Raw genomic sequence first — 25,654 nt, forward strand, 5'->3', positions numbered from 1 at the left:
TACAACAAAACAGATTTTTAAGTACCTCACAGCTGCTTCAACACCCATGCCTGAATAAACAGAAAGGTACTGGCACTACAAAAGAAAGGATATCTCCTGGCACTTTTTTTGGTCTCTACCGACGCTTTTAAGCGTCGGCGAATTTCCAGCCCGCGCACCGCAAAGCGTGGGTCAGACGTCGGGCAGGTGGGCGTGGGTCGGGTTTAACCCGACGCGTCAAAAAAGCGTCGTCGCTCTATGCCGACGCTTTTAAACGTCGTTCATGTTATAGGAACCCGACGCTTAAAAGCATCGGCGTACTTGAACCGGCGCTTCCCACCGTAGTTTGTGTTGGACTATGCCGACGCTTTATGCTACTTGACCAATGCAATAAAGCATCGTTAAGTATCAAACCTATGAAAGCTCTCTTTGCATGTCTCAACTGCTCCATTCACCATCCCTTTCAAATCTAAAAACCAGGGTGGTGTCAGATCCTTTTGAACAAGAACATCATCATCAAGAAAAAGTATCTTATCAAGCTTTGGGTACACTTCTGGCATGTAGAACCTTAGATGGTTAAGCATAGATAGATACTTGGGATTCCTATATTTGATATTTTCATTCCCAACAGAAAGAGATGATGGATGATTTGCTTTGAAGTAGTATTCTTTAATCCTGGCTGGCTCAAGTTGACGAAGAACTGAACAATAAGAAGAGTTAAGCCACTTGAAATCATCAATATTCTCCATATTAATTGTCGCAGGTGAAGGAGGATGGACAATGAACCACATTCTCATAGCTGCAAAGTTCAGTCTGTCTGTAACTATATGAAATACATGTTTTTCCGGTCCTTTGGCGTGTATCACAGTGGAATTGACAACTACAGCTGTTGCAAGAACATTATCAGAGAATATAGCATAGTGGTAGAGGGAAGGATCCTCAAGCTTGTTCTTGTCTGCTAGTTCTTTGCTGGTATAGTTGTGCAAGAAGTAATCAGTTGTTAGCTGTAAAGGTAGGTAGTGGATGGGGTTTAGGGATGGTCTTTGCAGCATGCTGGACTAAGAATGTGTTGTGTTTCTTCACAGCATTTATGCTTTCATCTGCAGACTGGACCATGGTCCGTAACTTTCTTGCCACTACATCAGTGTCAAGTAGCCACAGATAAAGCATGGCCCATTGCTTTCGCTTGTTCAAGAGCACTGGATGATGGGAGACAAATTTCCAGCATTATGACTGAGTGATTTGTAAACAATATGTTGGAAATATAGGAAGAGAGATTAGAGAGGAAAGGATGGAGAGGAAGAATACTTCAGATTTTTTATATTCACTTTGGCTCTTGCCTTGCTTACCAAACTATAAGATTTACATGGTATTTATAGGACTTCTAAGTACATGAATAAACCTAAGTACATGAACCACTTAAATGCACATAGAAAATCCAAAAGACATAAACCACTTAAATACATATACATGAATCACCACTCTCAAGGTGACCCTTCACATATTCATGAATCCTCCCAAAAGTCATTCATTAAATTAAGTTTACTTTTCAACACCCCCCTTTAAACTTAATTTGTTGTAACTCCAAGCATCATCCTCAACTTGCTAAAAGTGTCATACTTGAGAGGCTTAGTAAAAATATCTGCAACTTGATCATGGGTCTTCACATACTTCACTTGCACTTCATTCTTTGCAATACAATTTCTAAGAAAATGATACCTTGTATCTATATGCTTGCTTCTATCATGAAAAACCGGGTTCTTTGCCAATGCAATGGTTGACTTGTTGTCAACAAAAATCTTCGTGGCCTCCTCTTGTAGCATTTGTAACTCCTTCAATAATCTTCTTAACCATATGGCATGACAAACACAAGAAGTAGCGGCAACATTTTCAGCTTCACAAGTAGAAAGTGTCACAATCGGTTGCTTCTTCGAACTCCAAGTAAAAGCTGTATTTCCCAAGTAGAAAATGAAACCAGTAGTGCTCTTCCGATCATCCATATCTCCGGCCCAATCACTATCACTATAGCCCATAAGCTTAAATTCATTAGAACATGAATAAAGCAAGCCAAAACTGATTGTACCTTTGATGTAACGAAGAATTCGTTTCGCTGCTTTGAAATGTGTCATGCTTGGTGACTCCATAAACCGACTAATAAGCCCAACTCCAAAAAGTATATCCGGTCTTGTGCAAGTTAGGTATCTCAAACTTCCAACTAAACTTTTGAAGGTTGTAGAGTCTACCTTCTCTCCTTCTTCATGCTTAGACAGCTTTACTCCACATTCCACCGGAGTGTTCACAGGTTGACAATCTTCCATCTTGAACCTCTTAAGGATTTCCTTGGCAAAACCTTCTTGAGAAATAAAAATTCCATCCTCCATTTGTTTGATCTCAATGCTAAGATAATAAGACATGAGACCAATATCCGTCATTTCAAACTCTTTAGTCATAGCTTGCTTAAACTCTCCAAATATACTTGGATTATTGTCCGTAAAAATTAAATCATCAACATATAAGCAAACAAGCAAAATATCTCCATTTTCACGCACCTTAGTATAGAGAGCATGCTCATGTGGGCACTTAGTAAACCCATTCTTTTGGAAATACTTGTCAATCTGACTATTCCAAGCCCTTGGTGCTTGCTTCAAACCATACAGTGCTTTCTTCAACTTCAACACTTTATCTTCATGGCCTTTGATCACATAGCCCAAAGGTTGTTCAACATAAACCTCTTCCTCAAGAATGCCATTCAAGAAAGCTGATTTACATCCATTTGATAAATCTTCCACTTCTTTTGAGCTGCAAGTGAGATTATCATTCGAATGGTCTCCAACCGTGCAACAGAAGCAAACACTTTACCATAGTCAATTCCGGGACGTTGGCTATATTCCTTGGCTACCAACCTTGCCTTGTATCTCTCTACTTCACCTTTAGCATTCTTCTTTTCTTTGAAAACCCACTTCACACCAATGGGCTTTTGACCTTCCGGTATAGTTGCTAGCTCCTAAGTGTCATTTTTCTCAATTGACTTGATCTCTTCATCCATGGCAATTCTCCACTTCTCATCTTTGACTGCTTCTTCAAAAATTATGAGCTCACAATCGTCAAAGTGACAAAAAAGAGTTAAATCATCACTTAAATTTTCTGTTACCTCATAAAGATCTTGAAGACTCTTCATTCGTGGTTGCCTTTCACTAGAGCTTCCACTAGAATATGAAGAAAATGTACTAGGAGTTGTTGGTGATCGAGGTGTTATGGGCTCTTGAACTTCTCTTCTTTGCTCCTCCTCATCAAGGAATGGAAAGAAATCATACCTCTCCTTATCTTCATTACTCCAATCCCAAGAATCTTCTTCATCGAACTCCACATCTCTACTAATAGTCGCCTTGCCAACACTTGGATTGTAGAGCTTGTAGCCTTTGGAATGTTGATCATACCCGATGAAGATATGCTTCTTGCTTTTATCATCAAGCTTGGACCTCTCTTGATCAAGTACATGAACATAGCCAATGCTCCCAAAAACTCTAAAATGGGAAACACTTGGCTTTCTTCCGCTCCATGCTTCTTGAGGAGTTTTGTTCCATAGGCTTCTAGTTGGACACCGGTTGGATAGGTACACTGCACAGTCAACCGCTTCCACCCAAAATTCTTTTGGCATCGTCTTTGTCTTCAACATGCTTCGAGCCATATTGAGAATGCTCCTATTCTTCCTTTCGATGACACCATTTTGTTGTGGAGATCTTGGAACGGTCAAAAACCGCCGAATGCCATTTGCTTCACAAAACTCATTAAACTTGTTAGAAGTAAACTCTCCCCCTCTATCCGTTCTCAAGGCTTTAATACAATAGCCACTTTGTTTTTCAACAAGTGCTTTAAATTTTCTAAAAGCACCAAATACTTCGGATTTTTCTATCAAGAAATAAACCCAAGTTTTTCTACTACAATCATCAATAAAGAGAAGAAAATACCGATTGTTACCAAATGAAGAAGGCTTGATTGGTCCACAAACATCGGCATGAACAAGTTCAAGTAGCTCTCTTGCTCTTGAAGTAGTTTCTTTTGGAAAACTCTTTCGGAATTGTTTGCCAACAAGACACCCTTCACATAGTTGATCCGGTTGGTCAATAGTTGGCAAGCCCTTCAATATCTCTTTTTGTCTCAACAACTTCAAGTCTCCAAAATTTACATGCCCAAGCCTCAAATGCCAAAGCCAAGATGAATCTTTCACACAAGTCTTGAGACATTTAGCAAAATCAGTTTGGATATCAAGCAAAAACATCCTATTTTTTGTCATGGGCACCTTAGCAATCACATTCTTCCTATCATCTTGAAGTAAAAGACTACGATTTTTCATATGAACCTCGTAGTTCTTCTCTAAAAGTTGTTCCAAACTCAAAATATTACTTTTCATACTTGGAATATAATAAACATTACTCATAAGTTGATGGCCATCATTTTTCATACGAATTAAAATCGTACATTTGCCTTCAATTGGAACTTTAGAGTTATCTCCAAAAGTGACAAACCCGGTCACCGATTCGTCAATCTCCACAAATTTGCTTTTATCTCCACACATGTGATTGCTTGCGGCATTATCAAGATAGCACAAATCTTTCTTGCTTCTTTCTTCTCCTTTGAAGGCTAGCAACAAAGTGGCCTCCGCTTCTTTATTTTCAACATGATGAGCCTTCTCTTCAACATTGAAAGGAGAACTCCAACACTCCCGAGCATAGTGCCCAATCTTTTGACAATTGTAACACCGAACTTTGGACTTATCATTTTGCTTTGTGTAGTTTCCTCTACTACGGCCTCTTGACAAATATCTCCTTTCTTCATTGTTAATGTATTGATTGCCTTGTCCACCTCTTCCTCTTCCTCTTCCTCCTCTCTCTCAACCTTGTCCACCTCCACGTCCTCTTTCTTGTTGACTTTTCCCAAACTCCCTTTCTTTCTCCTTCACCGAGAGCTTGGTGGCTAGAACTTGCTTGATCGGCTCCTCCTTCTTCTTGTTGATTCTCTCTTCGTGGGCTTGTAATGAACCCATAAGTTGATCAACCGTCATAGTCTCCAAATCTTTGGACTCCTCGATGGCTACGACGATGTAATCGAACTTCGAATGCAACGAACGAAGAATTTTCTCAATGACTCGGACATCCTCCAATCTCTCTCCATACCTCTTCATTTGATTTACTATGGCCAACACCCTCGAAAAGAAATCCGCAATAGACTCGGATTCTTGCATTCGTATACCTTCAAAATCTCCTCGTAGCATTTGAAGGCGTACTTTCTTCACTTTATCAACTCCTTGGTAGGAGTTTTGTAAAATCTTCCATGCTTGCTTGGCGGTGGTAGCATTAGCCACTTTCTCGAACATGGCTTCATCCAAACATTGATGGATGAGGGTGAGAGCTTGTTGGTCCTTCTTCCGCATTTTGGGTAGAGCCTCCCTGTAAAGGCCCGCATGTGGTTGGGCCGGCCTCCAAGCAAGGCGGCCCAACGCATGAGAAAGGAGGGAGGGAGACTCCCGATTGGCTCCCTCCCCTATTTTCAAACCCTTCTCCCCTCCTTCCGAATCCATCGGAGGGGAGGTTAGAGGGCGATAAAACCCTACCAGCGAGGATCTCCTCCCTTCTCTTCCTAGGGCATCAGCCGACAGGCTTCCACATAAAAAAAAAGGGGAGAAGGGAGATTGGGTTTTACCTTGCCGTGGGAAGAATCGAAGCGGTCGTCGTCGATCCGGCCGGGAGGATCTCGCCGGAGGCAAGGTGAGTCGTCCCTCCTTCTTTCTCAACCTCTGGATCCTTGTTCCTCTTGAATCCGGCCGGCGAGCCGTTGGATTTGGAGACAAGAAGCCCCGGTTGCCGACCGTCGGCGAGCCGTTGGTTTCTTCTTCCGTTCCGACAGGCCGTCGCCGGGCGTGGCACCGCCGGCATCGCCACAGGCCAATGACCAGGGGGCGTCGCCGGCCGTGGGCCACCGGTGGCCGAACCCCCTTCTCCCCTTTCCGTCGGGAAGAAGGAAGAAGAGAGAAAGAGAGAGGGTCTTTCCCCTCCCTTTCTCTTATTATATATTTTCTCTTATTATATTATTTGTTGTTGGATTCCCTTCTTACACTTGGATCCGGGGAGATCATGGCTTTGAGGACTCTAAATAGTCTTGGGATGCTAGATTTTAGAGGACCCTTTAGAGGATTAAACAGGGGTCCTAGTGTTGTCAGCGACCCGCACCGGAACCCACTCACACCGGCGCCGCCACCGACGTCGGACAAGCAAGGAGAGAAGCGAACGGATAAGCACTCTCTCGCTCCCTCGACACCGGACTCAAGGATCACCACTTCGCTTCCGCTACGAAGGGCAAAAGATTACCCCTGGTATCAGTAGGGTAAAACACTTGAGCACCGCAACGGATTATCAAAGATCAAAGAAAGAAGAAGGAAGAAAAATAGCAAAGCAAACAAGATGTAACGAAGTTCGGCTACAAGTAGCCTACGTCCTCCACCGCTCCAAATCTCAATTAGGATGATCTGATTACAGAGATAACACACGCCCGAATGATCACATGCGATCGATCTACAAGAGATTCACACAGAATTCCCTTTGCACAAGAAGTAGGATCCCAATCCTCTTCTTCTCTAGAACCCTAGCCTCACAAACAAGAGTCTCTCTCAAATATACGGCAAAAACCTTACCCTAGGGCTCTCATGAGTCCTATATATAGTCTCAAGACCTTCAGATGATCATAGCCGTCGAAACGCCAACAAAAACACCAAAAAAGAAACTCATCCGTAAGATTTCCCGCGAGCTCGAGTCGACTCGGCTACAGTTCGAGTCGGCTCTGGCACGTCTGGACAACTCCCAGAATAACTGGCACGATCTCGGGTCGACTCGACTGTAGCTCGAGTCGACTCGATGATGCTTCGAGTCGACTCGACTGTAGCTCGAGTCGACTCTGACAGTCCAGACAGAAACATGGTTTTTCGGCCTTTCTTCTCCCGGGTCGACTCGACGGACCTCGAGTCGACTCGACTGTTCCCGAGTCGACTCGACTGTAGCTCGAGTCGACTCCGACAGTCCGCCAGACAAAACTATGCAGAATTTATTCTCCTTCAATTCTCTTCATCACCAATGGTCTCCACATACCCCAACAATCTCCCACTTGGAGACCTTGGGTATATCCTCTTGTTACTTGGTTCTCCTCTGTGCTCCCACTGAAACTGGATCATCCTAGTGAAATTGGTATGATGCCTCCTCAACGTCTTCAAGCATGAAGACCAGCAGAAGCTGAACAACTCCTCAGCTTCTCCACCGTGACGACCTTCGTCAACATATCTGCAGGATTCTGACTTGTATGAATTTTCTCCAACTTGACAAGTCCCTGCTCGAGTAATGACCTCACGAAGTGGTACCGTATGTCAATATGCTTCGTCCTTGAATGGAAAGCTGAATTCTTCGCCAGATGAATTGCACTTTGACTATCTGAATATAACATGCAATCCTTCTGCTCCTTCCCAAGCTCCTTCATCAAGCCTTGAAGCCATATTAGTTCCTTGCACGCCTCTGTGGCTGCCACATACTCCGCCTCCGTAGTCGACAATGCAACAACTGGTTGTAACCTGGAAATCCAACTGACGGCTCCACTGCCCAAGATGAACAAGTACCTTGTCGTGCTCCTCCTGCCGTCCAAGTCCCCTGCCATGTCTGAGTCCACAGAGCCCTGTAACCGGATCTCAGAACCTCCATAGCACATTGATATGTGCTCCGTGCCTCTCAGATACCTCAGTATCCATTTGACCGCACGCCAATGCTCCATGCCTGGGCAGCTCATAAAGCGACTCACAACTCCCACTGCTTGAGCAATGTCTGGTCTCGTACACACCATAGCGTACATCAAGCTCCCCACTGCCGATGCATACGGGATTTTTGACATATTGAGCTCCTCCACCCGCGTCTTCGGACTTTGCCCTTTTGAAAGCTTAAAGTGGGCACCCAGCGGTGTGCCAACAGGTTTGGCACCCTCCATGCAGAATCTCCTGAGTACTCGGCTGATGTACTCCGCCTGAGATAGTCTGAGGATATGTTTAGACCTATCTCTGCTGATCCGCATCCCAAGGATCTGTTTCGCTGCTCCTAGATCCTTCATTGTAAATTTTCTTGACAGCTTCAGCTTCAATTTTGCAATCTCATGCATGCTAGCTCCTGCAACTAACATGTCATCAACATACAATAGCAAGATAATGTAAGATATACCGAAGTCCCGGAAGTAGCAACAGTGATCCTCCTGACATCTTCTGTATCCTATCTCAAGCATGTAACTATCGAACTTGAGATACCATTGTCTGGGTGCCTGTTTCAAACCATAGAGGCTTTTCTTTAATTTGCAGACTAAGTCACCCGTGCCAGCTGCAATGTATCCCTCCGGCTGCTGCATATATATCTCCTCATCGAGATCTCCGTGGAGAAAGGCCGTCTTCACATCAAGCTGCTCTAAGTGAAGATCCTCTACTGCCACCATGCTCAGCACCGCTCGAATAGAACTCATCTTGACTACAGGAGAAAAAATCTCTGTGAAGTCGATACCTGCTCTCTGCTGAAATCCTTTTACAACCAGCCTGGCCTTGTACCGCTTCTTCCCATCCTGCTCTTCCTTCAGCCTGTAAACCCATTTGTTTGACAGTGCTTTCTTCCCCTTGGGCAGATCCACCAAATTCCATGTTTGATTCTGCTCCAATGACTTCATCTCATCATCCATGGCCAACTCCCACTCCTTCCTGGTATCAACCTCCAATGCTTCCGTAAAGCATTCAGGTTCGCCATTATCTGTGAGCAGCAAATAACTAAGAGTCCCATCATACCTTTGAGGAGGCTGCCCATGAGTACTACGAGTGGACCTTCTTAGTTGTGGAGGGGGTGCCAATGCTTCAGGTTCTTGCTCTGACTGAGTCTTCTGATCAGAATTTACAGACTCCTCTTCAGGATCCACAAAACACGGCTCAACAGGTTTTGTTTCTGATTCATAGCTCTGCTGCATTTTCTCATTGAATACCACATCATTACTACGAATGATCTTCCTGTGTTCGGGATCCCACAGCCGGTACCCAAACAGTTGACCTCCGTATCCAACGAAAATGCACTTCTTTGATTTGGCGTCTAGTTTGCTTCTTTCACTGGAATCAACATGGACATAACTGGTACAACCGAATACTCGTAAGTGCGCCAAATCAATCTTCTTCGCTGTCCATGCTTCCTCAGGAATCCCAAATTCAAGTTTCTTTGATGGCCCTCTGTTGATCAAGTAGGCAGCAGTGTTAACTGCTTCCGCCCAAAACTGCTGTGGCAATCCAGCATGTATCCTCATGCTCCTGGCACGATCATTAATTGTTCTGTTCATCCTTTCAGCAACTCCATTTTGTTGTGGTGTCCCTGGAACTGTCCTCTGCCTGACGATCCCAGCATCTGCACAGTAGTCCTCAAACTCCCTGCTACAATACTCACCACCGTTGTCCGATCTCAGGCATTTCAACCTCCTTCCTGTCTCGAGTTCTACCATCACCTGCCATCTCCTGAAGACCCCAAATACCTCTGACTTGTGCTTCAATAGGAACACCCAAAGCTTCCTGGTAGCATCATCAATAAAAGTAACATAATACTGAGATCCACCAATGGAAGAAACTGGTGCAGGCCCCCACACGTCCGTGTGCACGAGATCTAGCTTTTCTTGCTTCCGAGGTTTTTCTTCTTTGTTGAATGAAACACGCTTCTGCTTTTCGAGAACACAATCCTCACAGAAGTCCATCTCAACACTCCTGAGACCCTGCAGCTTTCCCAACTGGTGCATCACCTCCAGTCCCTGATAACTCATGTGCCCAAGTCTGCAATGCAATAACTTGGCGTCCACATCTGCTGCAGCAACTCCAATAGAGTTCTCCGTGCCGTTGGCGACATAAAGTGTCCCAACCTTCTTGCCACTAGCCACCGTCAACGAGCCCCTGGATATCTTCCACTGATCAGCTGTGAAAATAGTCTTATACCCCTGGCTCGCCAACTGTCCAACAGAAATCAGATTCCTCTGCAGTTGAGGCACGTGCCGTACGTCCTCAAGCTCAAGTGAAGATCCAGAAATCAACTTCACTTCCGCGCTTCCCCTTCCTTGTATGGTGCAAGGCTCTCCATCCCCTAGGTAGACTTTGCCGAAGTCTCCCTTCTCATATCCTCCAAGAAGCTTCCGTTGGGATGTAGCATGGAAAGACGCGCCTGAGTCTATCACCCAAGACTCGTCACCGGTAGATAAAGATAGAACGAGGGCATCCATGTCACCGTTTTCAGCAAGATTTGCCAGATCCTTGCTGACTCCTTCGGTGTGGTCGCCTTGCTTCTCTTTAGGAGATTTGCAGTCCCTCCTAAAGTGCCCCGTCTTCCTGCAGTTCCAGCACTTCACTCCCTTGTTCTGAGGTGCTCGAGACCTGCTGGATCTCGACTTCGAGTCGCTTCGAAATCGACCGTCCTTCTTTTGTCTTCCCCGGTTAGAGGTGTTTAGTACACTTCCAGACGACTCCGTAGCTCCAAAAGATTTCCTTCTTGCTTCTTCACTTAGAAGCACTCCCACAACGTCATCAAAAATCAGCTTCCCCGTCGCCGAAGAGTTGCTCACCGCCATCACCAGGCCCTCCCAGCTATCAGGCAATCCGGAGAGGATTAGCAATGCCCGAATCTCATCGTCAAAACTAATCTCCACTGACTCCAACTGGGCCGTGAGTCCATTGAATTCGTTGAGGTATTCAGCTATGCTGCCGCCATTTTTCATACGAAGATTAAACAACCTCTTCATGAGAAATACCTTGTTTGATGCTGAGGGTTTCTCGTACATCCGCGACAATGTTGCCATCAACTCCATCGTCGTCTTCTCATTTTTGATGTTGAATGCCACTTGGGATGCAAGTGACAATCTAATGGTGCCGAGCGTCTTCCGATTGAGGACCTCCCAGTCTTCATCGGACATCTTCTCTGGTTTCTTTGCTCTACCCCCAAGAGGTAAATAGAGATCCTTCTGGTAAAGGTAATCCTCTATTTGCATCTTCCAAAACCCGAAGTTCGTGCCATTGAACTTCTCAATTCGCACCTTTCCTTCATCCGCCATCGCAGAAAACCAATAGCTCTGATACCACTTGTTGTCAGCGACCCGCACCGGAACCCACTCACACCGGCGCCGCCACCGACGTCGGACAAGCAAGGAGAGAAGCGAACGGATAAGCACTCTCTCGCTCCCTCGACACCGGACTCAAGGATCACCACTTCGCTTCCGCTACGAAGGGCAAAAGATTACCCCTGGTATCAGTAGGGTAAAATACTTGAGCACCGCAACGGATTATCAAAGATCAAAGAAAGAAGAAGGAAGAAAAATAGCAAAGCAAACACAAAAATGTAACGAGGTTCGGCTACAAGTAGCCTACGTCCTCCACCGCTCCAAATCTCAATTAGGATGATCTGATTACAGAGATAACACACGCCCGAATGATCACATGCGATCGATCTACAAGAGATTCACACAGAATTCCCTTTGCACAAGAAGTAGGATCCCAATCCTCTTCTTCTCTAGAACCCTAGCCTCACAAACAAGAGTCTCTCTCAAATATACGGCAAAAACCTTACCCTAGGGCTCTCATGAGTCCTATATATAGTCTCAAGACCTTCAGATGATCATAGCCGTCGAAACGCCAACAAAAACACCAAAAAAGAAACTCATCCGTAAGATTTCCCGCGAGCTCGAGTCGACTCGGCTACAGTTCGAGTCGGCTCTGGCACGTCTGGACAACTCCCAGAATAACTGGCACGATCTCGGGTCGACTCGACTGTAGCTCGAGTCGACTCGATGATGCTTCGAGTCGACTCGACTGTAGCTCGAGTCGACTCTGACAGTCCAGACAGAAACATGGTTTTTCGGCCTTTCTTCTCCCGGGTCGACTCGACGGACCTCGAGTCGACTCGACTGTTCCCGAGTCGACTCGACTGTAGCTCGAGTCGACTCCGACAGTCCGCCAGACAAAACTATGCAGAATTTATTCTCCTTCAATTCTCTTCATCACCAATGGTCTCCACATACCCCAACACCTAGATCATCATATATCTTTGATAAATTTTAATAATGACTTGGTTCTGTAGGGGAACAATCTATTGGACGAAAGGACGCTGAGCAGAGTCCTGTGCATTTCGGTTCATAGATCACCATGAGGGCGTGTGATTAGTTGTATGAGTTTTCAACAAAGGGTAAGAATCCTTGTACGCCAATCCTACATGATAAAAATATTTTCGCATTATATATGTTTGATATGCTATGATCCAGACAAAGCAAAACAGTTTTATATTTAATTATATTTTGATCGTGTTGGCTTGTGATTGGTATTATGATGGATGCATGTATGTGTATAACCTATACCTGCATATTTGGATTTATGGATGTGGTGGTATGGACTAACCATGTTATATTGATTGCCCTGTCACGGGCCGGAAACGTGACCATGGTTAATCTAGGCCGGAAATAAAGTGAAAAAGGGAATGGATATGTGTTTGTAAATTGATTAAATGAACCGGGACTTTGGGCTTATCTCGTTATTATCGATTGCCCCATCACAGGCTGGAAATGTGATACTATCGATTGCCCCATCACAGGCTGGAAATGTAATACTATCTATTGCCCCATCACAGGCTGGAAATGTGATACTATTGATTGCCCCGTCACAGGCTGGAAATGTGATACTATCGATTGCCCCGTCACGGGCCGGAAACGTGACCGGGATGTAGCCCAAAGTCGGAAAGATAATTGATCCGGATCAAGTTAATTTAGAATGAAAAGAAAAAGCATTGAAAATAGTAACGAAGATTTATGAGCTATCATATGCTATATTATTCCTGTGTGACTGGACTTTCATTGATGCTGATATACACACTTATATTGATTTTTGAGTCTTTTGGAAACTGGTTATAATTTCATGAAATGTGCATCGATTTGTCGTGGTTTTCAAATCTATATTATTATTGTGTTGGTGTGGATATGTAGGGATTCTTACTGGGCTGTAAAGCTCACCTCCTTTTCTTCTTTTTCTTTATCAGAGTTGCAGGATGCATAGATTTGGATGGGATGGGCGCAGAGTGCAAGTACCAGAGTCATTAGTTAGTTTGTTTGTTTATCCTTCTTTGATGTCGATGAACATTTGAAGATATTGTAATTGAACTAATGTGTTTATTTGGGCATGTCGGATTTGTCTATTTGAATTACTAAATTAGTTGTGGATTTATTGGATTTTTGTTTATCTTAGGCCTTGCATAATCTTTAGGGCACTGCTCTAGGGCTCATGCGGCCGGTCGCGTACCGGACCCGGATGCTGGGTGCGGGGCGTGACACTCCCTTTGAGCAGAACTCATCAAAGCGTCTTCATGAGGCTCCTTATAGCCTCTATCTACGATCTCCCACACATCTTGCGATCCAAGCAAAGCCTTCATACAAATGCACCAATTCTCATAATTCTCTTTTGTAAGGCGAGGAAATTGAAATGGAAAAGTAGAATTGGCCATCTCCAGGATCAAGAAACTGGAGCTCTGATACCAGTTTGCTGGAAATATAGGAAGAGAGATTAGAGAGGAAAGGATGGAGAGGAAGAATACTTCAGATTTTTTCTATTCACTTTGGCTCTTGCCTTGCTTACCAAACTATAAGACTTACATGGTATTTATAGGACTTCTAGGTACATGAATAAACCTAAGTACATGAACCACTTAAATACACATAGAAAATCCAAAAGACATAAACCACTTAAATACATATACATGAATCACCACTCTCAAGGTGACCCTTCACATATTCATGAATCCTCCCAAAAGTCATTCATTAAATTAAGTTTACTTTTCAACACAATATTATGATAATGAAAATGACTGGAAGAAGTACCTTTCATGCAGATCGGTATCTGAATTTGCATCTCCAATAGCATGTCGGCTATCTTTGATGTGTCTCATCAAGGAATCATAAAGATCAAATACATTCTTGGAACGGGCAATGCTAGCATACACCTTGGCCATGATAATCTGATCTTTCAATAGTTTCAAAGTGGAATCTGAGTGAGGGCTGTTATATTCTTTCCTCCATATGTTGTATTTTCCCCTGACAGTGTTATTAAACTGCTTTGTACGTTCAATGGCTGCTCTTTGCATCTCTAGTTCAGTTTCTTTGCTCATGTTAATTAGCTCTTGAGTTCGCATTTCCTTTCTTTTCTGTCGTAATTGCTGCAAGGTGAGAGATGGGGGAGACAACTTATACCTTTACCAAGAAACAACAAAACTAAATCAAAATTGAAAATGACCAGATGTTTACCTGCCGTTTAAGCTTCACTGGGATAATAGGGGTGGCTTGTTGATTTTGATTGGTAGAAGGTTGAGCATTGTCTTGTATCCCACTCGCAATTTTTTGAGGTGACCCTTCTTGCCTCTGGCAGTTCATAGAAGAAATAAATATGAAGCAGTCAAATAAATCCAACACAAATTATGAATGCTCACAAAAACGAAGCAAGGTGAGGGTAGAAGTGAGAATAGTAAAAAAGTTGACTACTGTGATTCGAAGAGGAAAGTTTTTCTTTTTTCAGCATTCCCCTATACTTTGATCCAATCTACATAGGTATGGTACAAAGATGTGAAAAAAAAAAAATCAAATTTGAAAATGTTTTAATACTTCACTGGCATCTGCCAACTTCTAGGCCAACACACAAGAGGGGCCTAACATGAAATCGAAAAACTCAGGTTGGTGATCTATCATTTTAGATTTCAGAATTTAAGCTCACATAACGAAGGAGGAAGCCTTCGAGATTCACCTAGACCAGGAAAAGTGTAAGGACTGAAAGATTTGTTGTTCAGAACTGCAGTCATCTCTAATGCAGAGTACAAGCCAAAGGAGCCAAATTGAAATGCAATCCTTTAAATGAGTTTCATACTGTTTCAAAGACCTTTTGGTTTAACATAACTGAAAATATTTTCTCAATTTTCTCACAAATCCAAATATACAATTAATCCTGTGACCAGCAGCGCTGAAGAGGTTAAAAGAATACCAGTCCAACCATTGCTTGTGTGTGGTTTGCACCAAAAGAACTCTCCCACACCCAGGAAAAAGACAGGTTTCTTGAGTTGACCTTGAATGTTTGAAGTTTCCCCAAAAATTCTATGTATGTTACTGTTGCTGGAAATTGGACCCGGGGGCGGCCGCGAATCGAGGAGAGGAGCTCCGGCGAACACTGGCGGACGGCGATCCGTCGGCGAGCAGCGTCCTCCGGGGGACCTGCAAGAAGCCGGTAGCTGGGCTTTTCCAGCGCCGGCCCTCCGATGCCTAAGTCAGAGGGGGGGCTTAATTTTGGAGAAGAGAGAGGGACTGTATGTGAAGTCCGAAAAATTCCCTTGGGAGGAAGAAGCCTCTCCCTTTTTAGAGGAAGAAGCTCCCCTTTTATAGGAAGAGTGGCAGGGTTACCTGTGATGTGACTGGGCGAATTAATGGGTTACCGTCACGATTGGACGTGGGCGTGGAAGTAATGAGTTGCCGTGGATGGCCCGTTCCCATCATGGGAGGAGATGGCGTGCAGCCAGAGCTTACTTGAGGCGTGCAGTGCAGTACATTCTTGGAAATGATGAGGCGTTGACAGTCGTAGCAGAGTATGGTTCCTGATTAATATGTCGTGGCGTGGCCGGCAAGTAAAACATGGTGCAGTAAGGCTGCTGCAGGGCATGGCCGCAACATATAGACGACGAGGTCGGCCTTATGAGGTCAGCTCAGCCTTCTGGTCTCGTCCTGCTGTGCTCGGCCTACTGTGCTCGGCCTCCTGAGCTCGGCCTTCTGGTCTTAGCCTTCTGTGCTCGGCCTGCTGTGCTCGGCCTTCTGTGCTCGGCCTGCTGTGCTCGGCCTTCTGAGCTCGGCCTTCTGTGCTTGGCCTGCTGTGCTCGGCGGCCTTCTGTGCTTGGCGTGCTGTGCTCGGCAGCCTTCTGAGCTCGGCCTTCTGGTCTTAGCCTTCTGTGCTCGGCCTTCTGTGCTCGGCCTGTTGTGCTCGGCCTTCTGTGCTCAGCCTTCTGGTCTCGGCCTTCTGAGCTCGGCAGCCTTCTGTGCTCGGCAGCCTTCTGAGCTCGGCCTGCTGTGCTCGGCCTTCTGAGCTCGGCAGCCTTCTGTGCTCGGCAGCCTTCTGAGCTCGGCCTGCTGTGCTCGGCCTTCTGAGCTCGGCAGCCTTCTGGTCTTAGCCTTCTGTGCTCGGCCTTCGGTGCTCGGCCTTCTGGTCTTAGCCTTCTGTGCTCGGCCTGCTGTGCTCGGCCTTCTGTGCTCAGCTCAGCCTATGAGCTCGAGCACTTGGATGAGCTTGAGAGCGGAAGAGCCCGAGCACTTGGATGAGCTCGAGAGCGGAAGAGCCCGAGCACTTGGATGAGCTCGAGAGCGGAAGAGCCCGAGCACTTGGATGAGCTCGAGACCGAGCACTTAGATGAGCTCGAGACCGGGCACTTGGATGAGCTCGAGAGCGGAAGAGCCCGATCACTTGGATGAGCTTGAGAGCGGAAGAGCCCGATCACTTGGATGAGCTCGAGAGCGGAAGAGCCCGATCACTTGGATGAGCTCGAGAGCGGAAGAGCCCGAGCACTTAGATGAGCTCGAGAGCGGAAGAGCCCGAGCACTTGGATGAGCTCGAGAGCGGAAGAGCCCGATCACTTGGACGAGCTCGAGAGCGGAAGAGCCCGAGCACTTGGATGAGCTCGAGAGCGGAAGAGCCCGAGCACTTAGATGAGCTTACATAAGCTCGGCCTGGATGAGCTCGATCTTGCTGACGGATTTGGGTGCTGTAATTGCATTTGTGGGGTGGTCCATTTTTCCACCAACAGTTACAGTTACATCAACACCCTGTAAAAAACATAATGGGATAAATAGAATGAACAGTTTAAATCATGAAGAAGATGTATTCCAGTTACCTCATCTAGTTCGTGGGAGTCAAGTCGTCCAGCCGGACTGCCTGTCCTGAAACCATGTTCCTGTCAAGTCAACATAGAGCCATTCCCCAAGTTAGATAAGGTGAAGCAGTAGGGACTCATATATCCCCAGGATAACATCAGGTACTTGAACAGATCAAATACTCTTCTGCGAATCCAGACATAATCAACAATACCTCTAAAATCGACTTTATTCTTGCAGATGTTTTTTGGATGGCAGTGCATGTCTCATTTTTCAGCTTTGGATGATACAATGTAATTTCAACAGAGGAATGAATTACCATGACATTAATTAAAGTTGTGCATATTTGAAGAACATACTAAATTGGGTGCAGACTTTTAAGGAATCTCTTTATGTATTAGCAGCAATAAGTTCCAAGATCTATACTTATCAAAGTTCTGGCATAATCATATTTTGGAAATTGAGGTAAGTATCAAAAAAAAAAATTGTAAAAGCAATTTTTAATACTCTGTATACATTAATTCCTAACAAAACACATACACTAAATCACATAGATAACAAAATACACATCACAAACAAGAACTTTTCATTCAAAATATTTATATTATCATATTTGATTACATTGTACTTCAAAACATTCTAAAAACATCCATCTCAAATTCCTAAGTACACAATCTACGATGTATCAAGAGTCGACGGCATCATCATCTCTACGAATAGATGAAGTATCAGCAACCTACAAGAAAAAAAAATACTTTAGAAACTAAAAATATGAAAGTCATCACGCTCATACAAGAATACATTATAATTATATAAAATATTCAAATATATTTAGTTATGTACCAGAGGAGCAAATCTCTGCAAAAAAGATGAAATATGGTCAAGCTGATCCTGCAAAGATTGTATCTTCAACTCTTGGCTTTGCTTCAACTCCGCCATATCAGTCATATGACTCTACCTCATCTCCTCTATCCTTGTCTCATATGACTGCTTTATCTGTGCCATCTCTGTCTTCAAACTACAAACCTCTGCAGTGCTATTACCTTGTCTGGCATCTTGGATATATCGGCTCACTGCAGACAGCTGAGTGGGGGTAACTCCGATACCGTAACCCCTCACACGATCATAACGTTCTGGGCCCATCAATTTGGCATAGACCTGAGCCTCGACGCGACTGGAAATAAAAATTATGGAAGTAATGATTAATTTCCCTCTATAAAAATTTTAAAAAAAAGCTTAATATATTAGACATCTAACCTGTTTGAAAAGCCATTCTGGAAATAATTCAACCAACCATCGTTGCTCAATCCTTGGTGTAGGACGAATGTTATGGTTGAGACTTCGCTGAGCTATTAAAAATTCTCTGCACGATCAAGGTTATCTTTAATTAAATACCAATATTACATTCTCCTGACATGACAGTAAATTTAGATTTCAATTAACTGTACTAACCTGCGAGACTCGGATATTATATCACTATGAAGTAAGACATAGCGATGTGCCTGTGCCAACGATTTCTGGTCAAGAACAACACTTTCAACTTTTTCCAAAACTCTTCCACCAGATGAAAACTTGTAAACATCTGCATTCTCTATGATATCACAATTCCTTGGAGGTCGATTGAAAACCGTTTCAACACCTTCAAGATATCTCAAACAAAATGTCAAACACTCCTCAGCAATATATCCTTCAGCAATCGAGCCCTCGAGATAGGCTCGATTGCATACATAATCTTTTAAGCGCATAAGAAACCTTCAACAATAAATTTTTAAAATAAATATCAAAATCAAACTGATTATTAAATAATTACATTAGAGTTTAAAAAAATCACCTCTCAATAGGATACATCCATCGGTAATGAACCGGTCCACCAAGTTTAGCTTCCGCCGCTAAGTGAATGAGTAGATGAACCATAATAGTAAAAAACTCCGGAGGAAAGATCTTTTCTATATTGCATAGTGTAAGTGCAACATTAGACTCCAATTGATCAAGCTCCTTAGGATCAAGAACTTTAGAATATAATGCCTTAAAGAATGATGACAATTGAGAAACAATTGTAAAAACTTGTTTCGGTATTGACGATCTTAAAGCCAATGGAAAAATATCTTGCATCAAAATGTGACAGTCGTGACTTTTAAGATTTGAAAGTTTTCGCTCTTTAAGATTTACGCATCGTGAAATATTCGATGAGTACCCATCAGGAACCTTCAAATTTTTCTGAACTGTTAGAAAAAGATCTTTTTCTTGAGTAGACATTGTATAACATGCAGGAGGTGTATAAAATTTATCATTGGCAAGCTCTGTCGGATGAAGCTCTTGTCTTATGCCCATATCTTTCAAATCAAGACGCGCTTTCAAGTTATCTTTGGTCTTTCCATCAAGATTTAACAATGTTCCAATCAGGTTATCACAAACGTTCTTCTCTATATGCATCACATCAAGGTTATGTCGAAGAAGATTATACTCCCAATAAGGTAAATCAAAGAAAATGCTCTTTTTTCCATAGTTGTTTCTATGTAGATGCTGTCATTGAGTCATCATCATTTTCCTGACCATATATGTTGTTTTCATTCTCAAAAAAGTTGTCAGCATCCTCAGCAACCTATGCTATTAATCCTTCATTCACTGTGCTGCCAACATGCTCCCTCCCCCTCTTCTTTGAACATTTGGCGACCTTACCCGGTATATAATTGGTATCATACATTTGTCTAAAGATTTCAGTTCCAGTTGGTGGAACAGGGGCAGATCACAACTCTATGGTACAATCAAACAAGTCTTTCTGAAATCGAAATGGATGGTTTGCTTCTAACCACCGACGATGGCCCATATAACAAAACTTTTCTCCATGTTTTAACCAATACGAATGGGTTGAATCTCCACAAGAAGGATATGCAATACGCCCCTTAGTGCTCCAACCAGATAAATTAGCATATGCAGAAAAATCATTGATATTCCAAATAAGAGCTGCACGCAATTTGAAATTTTGGCCAGCAAAAGCATCAAATGCATCAATACCCTCCCATATTTGTTTCAATTCCTCTATTAGAGGCTGTAAAAAACATCAATATCATTACCTGGGCCCTTGTCACCTGGAATAACCATTGACAGAATTAATGAAGACTGTTTCATACACATCCATGGTGGCAAATTATATGAAATCAAAACAACCGGCCAAGTGCTGTATGTTGAGCTCATCGTTCGGAATGGATTAAATCCATCAGTAGCTAAACCTAGCCTAACACTGTGAACATCAGAAGCAAATTCGGGATGCCTATCATCAAATGCTTTCCATGCGGAACTATCCGTTGGGTGTCGTAACATTCCATCCTTTGTACGGCCTTCGTCATGCCATCTCATCGAGGAAGCCATCTTCGATGATGCAAACATCCTTTTCAATCTTGGTATAAGAGGAAAATACCTCAAAATTTTAGCCGATTTTTTCTTAGTTGGTGCAGCATCCTTTTCAGTCAACGAATCATTCTCGTCTTCTTTATGTTTTTCCCATCGTGAAGTTTCACATATTCGGCACGACTCTTGGTTCCTATTTTCACCACGATATAAAATGCAGTCATTCGGACAACTGTGTATCTTCTCATATCCAAGATCCAACTCTTTTATCAGTTTTTTGGCTTCATATGAAGATGATAGCAAAGTAACACCTTCCGGAAATGCATCCTTTAATAATTTAAGAAGCATGGTAAAAGACTTGCTGGACCACCCATTCAAATATTTCAAATATAATAAATGCAGAAGAAAAGAAATCTTTGTAAAATTCTTACAACCCGGATACAGTTCTTGATCACAATCTTTCACCAAGTTATCATAATGAGCTGTGTCATCAGAATATATAGGTTCCTCAACATGCATGGACTGATCAATAACTGCACACTCATCTTCTCCTACAGTTCTGATACTATGTCCAAGAGCATCTCTAAGTAGGCCCCTTATATCATCTTCTTCTACAGAATTTTGTTTCGTGTCACTGCATCCAAAATTGAAGGTGTCTTCTAGATCGGAGGGTTGGTTACATGAAGGTATGAACTCTCCATGGAGTACCCATTCAGTATAACCCTTTAGAAAACCATTCCATACCAAATGTTCTTCAATAATTTTTGGATCAAGAGCAGAACCGTTTACACATTTTTGACATGGACATAAAATCTTCCCGTTCATATTAGATTTCTCAAAGGCAAACTTAATGAAATTCTGAACTCCATCCAAATATTCAGCACTAGATCTTAACTTATTTATCCAACTTTTGTCCATTCTATTAGAATACCGATTGAACTGCAGTTTTTAAAAAAAGATAAACAAAATTAAGTAAAATGCAAAGTGCGAAGTGATAGATATTCATTAAGGTCCACATGTAATTAATGTTCATGTGCTGCACCTTACCCATCATGCTGATTTATTTTCCACAATGGGGTCCACTTGTAATTAAAGGTCCACATGTAATTAAGGCCCGAAACCAAATGCAACAGAAGAAGTATATTATGCAGCTGGAATGAGAAAGAGAAAGAGAAAGGTTACCACTCAGCAAGCTTAAAGTTTGCAGATAACAGTGTCGGTGAAAGGGGTGAAAGATAGGGCTCTTCACCTACAATCCCTGTGGATGTACCAACACAAGCATGAATACATGAAATTTATTTAAGAATGTCAACAACAGCCAGTTCGAGAAATATCAACTCACCTACTGTTTGATTTCTTATCCTTGCAAGTTGTTGATATGTTTAAATGTCTGAATATGTTGTCTGGAATGAAGATAATACTTCTCAGAAGAGCACATATTTTCCTATTTCATGATGCTCTGAAGTCTCATTATTTGAGATGCCAATGTTGTTGCTCTTAGAGAAAACTCATAGCTGGTATCCTAAACAGGGATAAATATTCTTTTGTGCTAGAATGCCTGTACAGATCTTGAGTATTATTGCTTTTATGTTTTCTCTGTTGATCCTCAGAGACATCAACTGTGAGAAAATATGATGCCTAGTTTCATAATGCCGAGGCAGAGAGCCATTGGTTCGTACATCTAGAAGTTTAAGACTAATTAGTCAAAGAGATAGATACACCTAGAAATATAAATATGCGTAATGTGAGAAATAAATGGTAAGACTATGAATATCTGGAAACCTAAGAAAACAAAATTATTAAACTAGGATTCTGCCCTCAATTTTTTCTCATTCCATACTGGTTTTGTAGTGTTCATCAGTGAACAGTTACATTTATGGGTTTGAACATCGGGAGATAATAATGAAGAAGATGATAGGCTTCTTTATCCTTATGGTCAGCTTTGGCTTCAGAAGCATCATTTCACAGGGCGAGCTATAGGGTAATTATTAGTTGCAGAGGTATTGTTTACATAAATGAAGAGGTATTGTTTGCTTAAATACGAAATCAAATACTTTGGAGATTCCCTACTTATACATCACACTATCATAGGAATGGATTAAAAACAATATATAATCAATAATAAATCAATAATGGAAGCTGGAACTGAAATCAGAGGCATCTACAGTAAAATTAGAAATATCTATAAACCTGAAATATAAAATCCTCGGGCGGAGGCGGGTCTGGATCGATCGGGACTTCGGGCTGGTCGGTCGACGCCGGAGAGGAGGGAGGAGGAGAAGATCCTCGGGCGGAGGCGAAGCTCGATCAAGGCTTGAGGGCAAGAGAAAAATTAAAGAAGAAAAAAACCCACGAGGAGAAGGAGGAGAACAAGCAAGATGGAGGTAGAGGAGGGAGTAGAAGAAAGCTACCTCGGGCGGAGCACGTTGGGGTCGGTCGGTCGACGCCGGAGAGGAGGTAGGAGTCGGACGGTCCGCGACGGAGAGGAGGGAGATGGGGGCAGCGCCGGAGATGAAGGCAAGGGCGGCGCCGGAGACGAAGGCAAGGGCGGCGCCGGAGACGAAGGCAAGGGCAGCGCCGGAGAGGAGAATGAGGTTGATCAGGAGTAGCTAAGGCAAGTATGCAGGCTTGGGGTCGGCCGCTGGGTTTTAAGGATGATTCAGCAATGCTTATAAGCGTCGTTTTATAGCCGTCGTCTTAGGCCAAAAACAACGACGCTTTAAAGCGTCGTTTGGCCTCGGGTCTACGACGACGTTTTTAAGCGTCATCCACTAGTCCAAATTTTCCACACTCACCAAGAGCGTCGGAAAAGTTTGGTGCGGGTGCAGAAAATGCCGACTCTTTTGCCTAGCGTCGGCATTTAAGCGTCGTCTTTTCCCGCTTTTATTGTAGTGTGGAATAAAGGAATGCCGGGAAAGAACCATGTAGGAACAAAGGCACCCTAATTGATGCAAACTTTTGAGCCTCACATAGTTGTTTGATTTCAGAAGGCTTCTTTTTGTGAGGCATTTGATTGTAGAAGGCGTTGCTTTTGGATTAAAAGCTATGTTGCTGTTCAGTCCTTGAAACCCACGTCCATTTTTCACCAACAATTCTTTCTCATGGGCATTATCCGAATATGTCCACTGCTCTCCTTCTATGATTTGCAAACCATGTGGCAGAAAATGTGGCACAGATGTTCTCTGAACGTACCACCAAAGGTGCATAAATCATTTTCAGCAAAAAAAAAAAGGTGCATAAATCATCATGCTAATGTTCTCTAGTAATGCCATAGGCGAGTCAAATGCAATATTCGAATTGTTATATAACATCCGAAGTCCCGTCAAACATGACAAAAAGTTCTTTTGGCAATTTACTATGTCCAGTGGTTATATTTATTTCAAGAACTCCTATCATTTCTATCCAAGTTTTTTGTGAGGGTTGTAACTCGGGCAATTTGATTTGATCTAAGGTCAAATGCTAACTTAACTCTATCTTTTTACTTCTTAATCCTAATCCAAGTCAACCTAGTCTTGCATCGGGATTTCTCTAACTCAACCCAACCATATACTACCATAGCTTAAGCTTGATTAGAGTTGGGCTAGTCGAGTTAGGTTGGATTGAGACACATTAATTGGATTAGATCAGGTTGATTAAGAAATTTAATATAGGAATAATATTTGAGATGCTTTGTTAGATCAATAGTTCTTGCATTGAGGCCTCAATTGTTCATTAGTTTCAATAACATACTTATACATGCTTTAATGAGGCTAAGGATATAATTATATTGGATATAAAAGTCTAAATGAAATGTATGAGGATCCATGTGGATGTGCATTTTGAGTTATGCGCCAAAACATCTTGAATTTTTATACAAGGTCAAAAATTCTAAATAACTTATGGATAGCTTTTTTGGGTAAGGTCATAAGATGTTGCAAATGGTACCAAAATGGACTTGGCCAATAGCCTATATATGACTAGAGGATGATGCAACTTGGGCCCTCCGAAAGAACCATAAATTCATGTATGTATAAACATGAATAAGGGTACAAACAAAACAACCATAAATTCTTATTGCACTTGCATTTCCTTTTTTATCATCAATATGTTGTGCACAAAAGACTATAATATGCACTCTGTCGGTAAAGATGTAACAACACAGAAGATACAATAGTATAGATATAAATATTTCTTGAACACGCACACCTGAATACTACCACCTACATCTTCAACAAAGGACTTGGAGAAATGGGAGGCACAGCTAAAAACATGTAGGAAGATGGGCACCACAATGTAAGAAAACTTTTGGGCCTCACATAGTAAGTGACTGCTTGATTTTGGAAGGCATTGCTATTGAATTATAAACTATTTTATGATTAACTCCTTGAAACCGACCTTGAGCCTTCACTGATAGTTCTTTCTCAGAAGTATCATCCATAGACTGTCCTTTATTCTTCTTAATTGACTCATGAGCATTAAGCACAAACGGTGGCAGAAGCATTCTCTAGGCATCCATAACTAATGGCTCATAGATAGCCATTGTAATGTCCTGAAGTAGCGCAATAGGTGAGTCAAATAAATTATAGGTGTTATACAACATCTGAAACCCCTTCAAAGCACATAGATGGACTTGTTTCCATTATTTCGGTATTTCGGTATTGTTATTAGTCATAATAATTTCAAGTAGCTGCTTCTTCAGTCTATCCAGCTTGTTATGTATATATGCAATTGAATCTTCAATATTTGCCTCTGGATTCTTTTTCAAGTACAGTAGAACCATGTTCAATTTTCCGTGTTTCATCTCCTTCTGAAATGATTTTGCATCAGTTTTGTAAACAATAATAATAAGACAAATAGGTATGAAAATTATGGTGGAGGAAGTATAACCTCATAGCTTTCAATGTCATTCAATAAGCGAGTCGAGAGATTAACAATTTGGTAGTTTTGCTATAACGGGTTCCTAGAGTGTTCTGTGGGTGCTTTGGACTTGCAAGATAACATGAGGGGAGAAACATTGCATGTACAACTACAGAGATCATGCCAACTTGAAGGTATTCATCAATTGATGGTGCATGTCTGCTTCTACTCCACTCGGACTCCTTCAACCACACATTGAACAAGTCTCGCCACTTCACATGCAACAACATATTCGAACTTGCTCAAACTGCAGTTACTCGTATGAAAGTAGTGTACACATCTATTTTGAAAAGATGGACATGTGAAACTTACGATATCTTGAAGATGTGTTTTTATATCATAACCTTGTTGGTTGAAAATCTTCAATGTAATATCACATACAAGGTCATCAAGGGCATCAAAAATAACTTTACTATGCCTGAATAAGCCTTCACCTTCCCACCTATTACCATCAAACTAATTATCAATATTAAAT

At 42.6% G+C, this 25,654-nt stretch overlaps 1 protein-coding gene, 1 long non-coding RNA gene and 1 pseudogene across 2 annotated transcripts; all 3 read right to left on the reverse strand.

Annotated features, from left to right (window-relative positions):
* Positions 1–380: 380 nt before the first annotated feature.
* Positions 381–15,181, reverse strand: LOC103697367 (annotated as a pseudogene).
* Positions 15,182–18,113: 2,932 nt separating this feature from the next.
* LOC120110484 lies at positions 18,114–18,785 on the reverse strand. Its single transcript, XM_039125575.1, has 2 exons — positions 18,388–18,785; positions 18,114–18,298 (listed from the first exon to the last, which is right to left on the reverse strand). Exons 1-2 carry the CDS (start codon positions 18,678–18,680, stop codon positions 18,172–18,174), a joined length of 420 nt encoding a protein of 139 aa, XP_038981503.1. The 5' UTR covers positions 18,681–18,785; the 3' UTR covers positions 18,114–18,171.
* A 5,488-nt stretch (positions 18,786–24,273) lies between these two features.
* LOC103698636 lies at positions 24,274–25,627 on the reverse strand. Its single transcript, XR_005511501.1, has 3 exons — positions 25,492–25,627; positions 25,150–25,391; positions 24,274–25,069 (listed from the first exon to the last, which is right to left on the reverse strand). It is a non-coding gene; the product is annotated as an uncharacterized LOC103698636 (long non-coding RNA).
* Between the last annotated feature and the right edge of the window lie 27 nt (positions 25,628–25,654).

The sequence above is a fragment of the Phoenix dactylifera genome, chromosome 4 (genome assembly GCF_009389715.1).
Source record: "Phoenix dactylifera cultivar Barhee BC4 chromosome 4, palm_55x_up_171113_PBpolish2nd_filt_p, whole genome shotgun sequence".
NCBI lineage: Eukaryota > Viridiplantae > Streptophyta > Magnoliopsida > Arecales > Arecaceae > Phoenix > Phoenix dactylifera.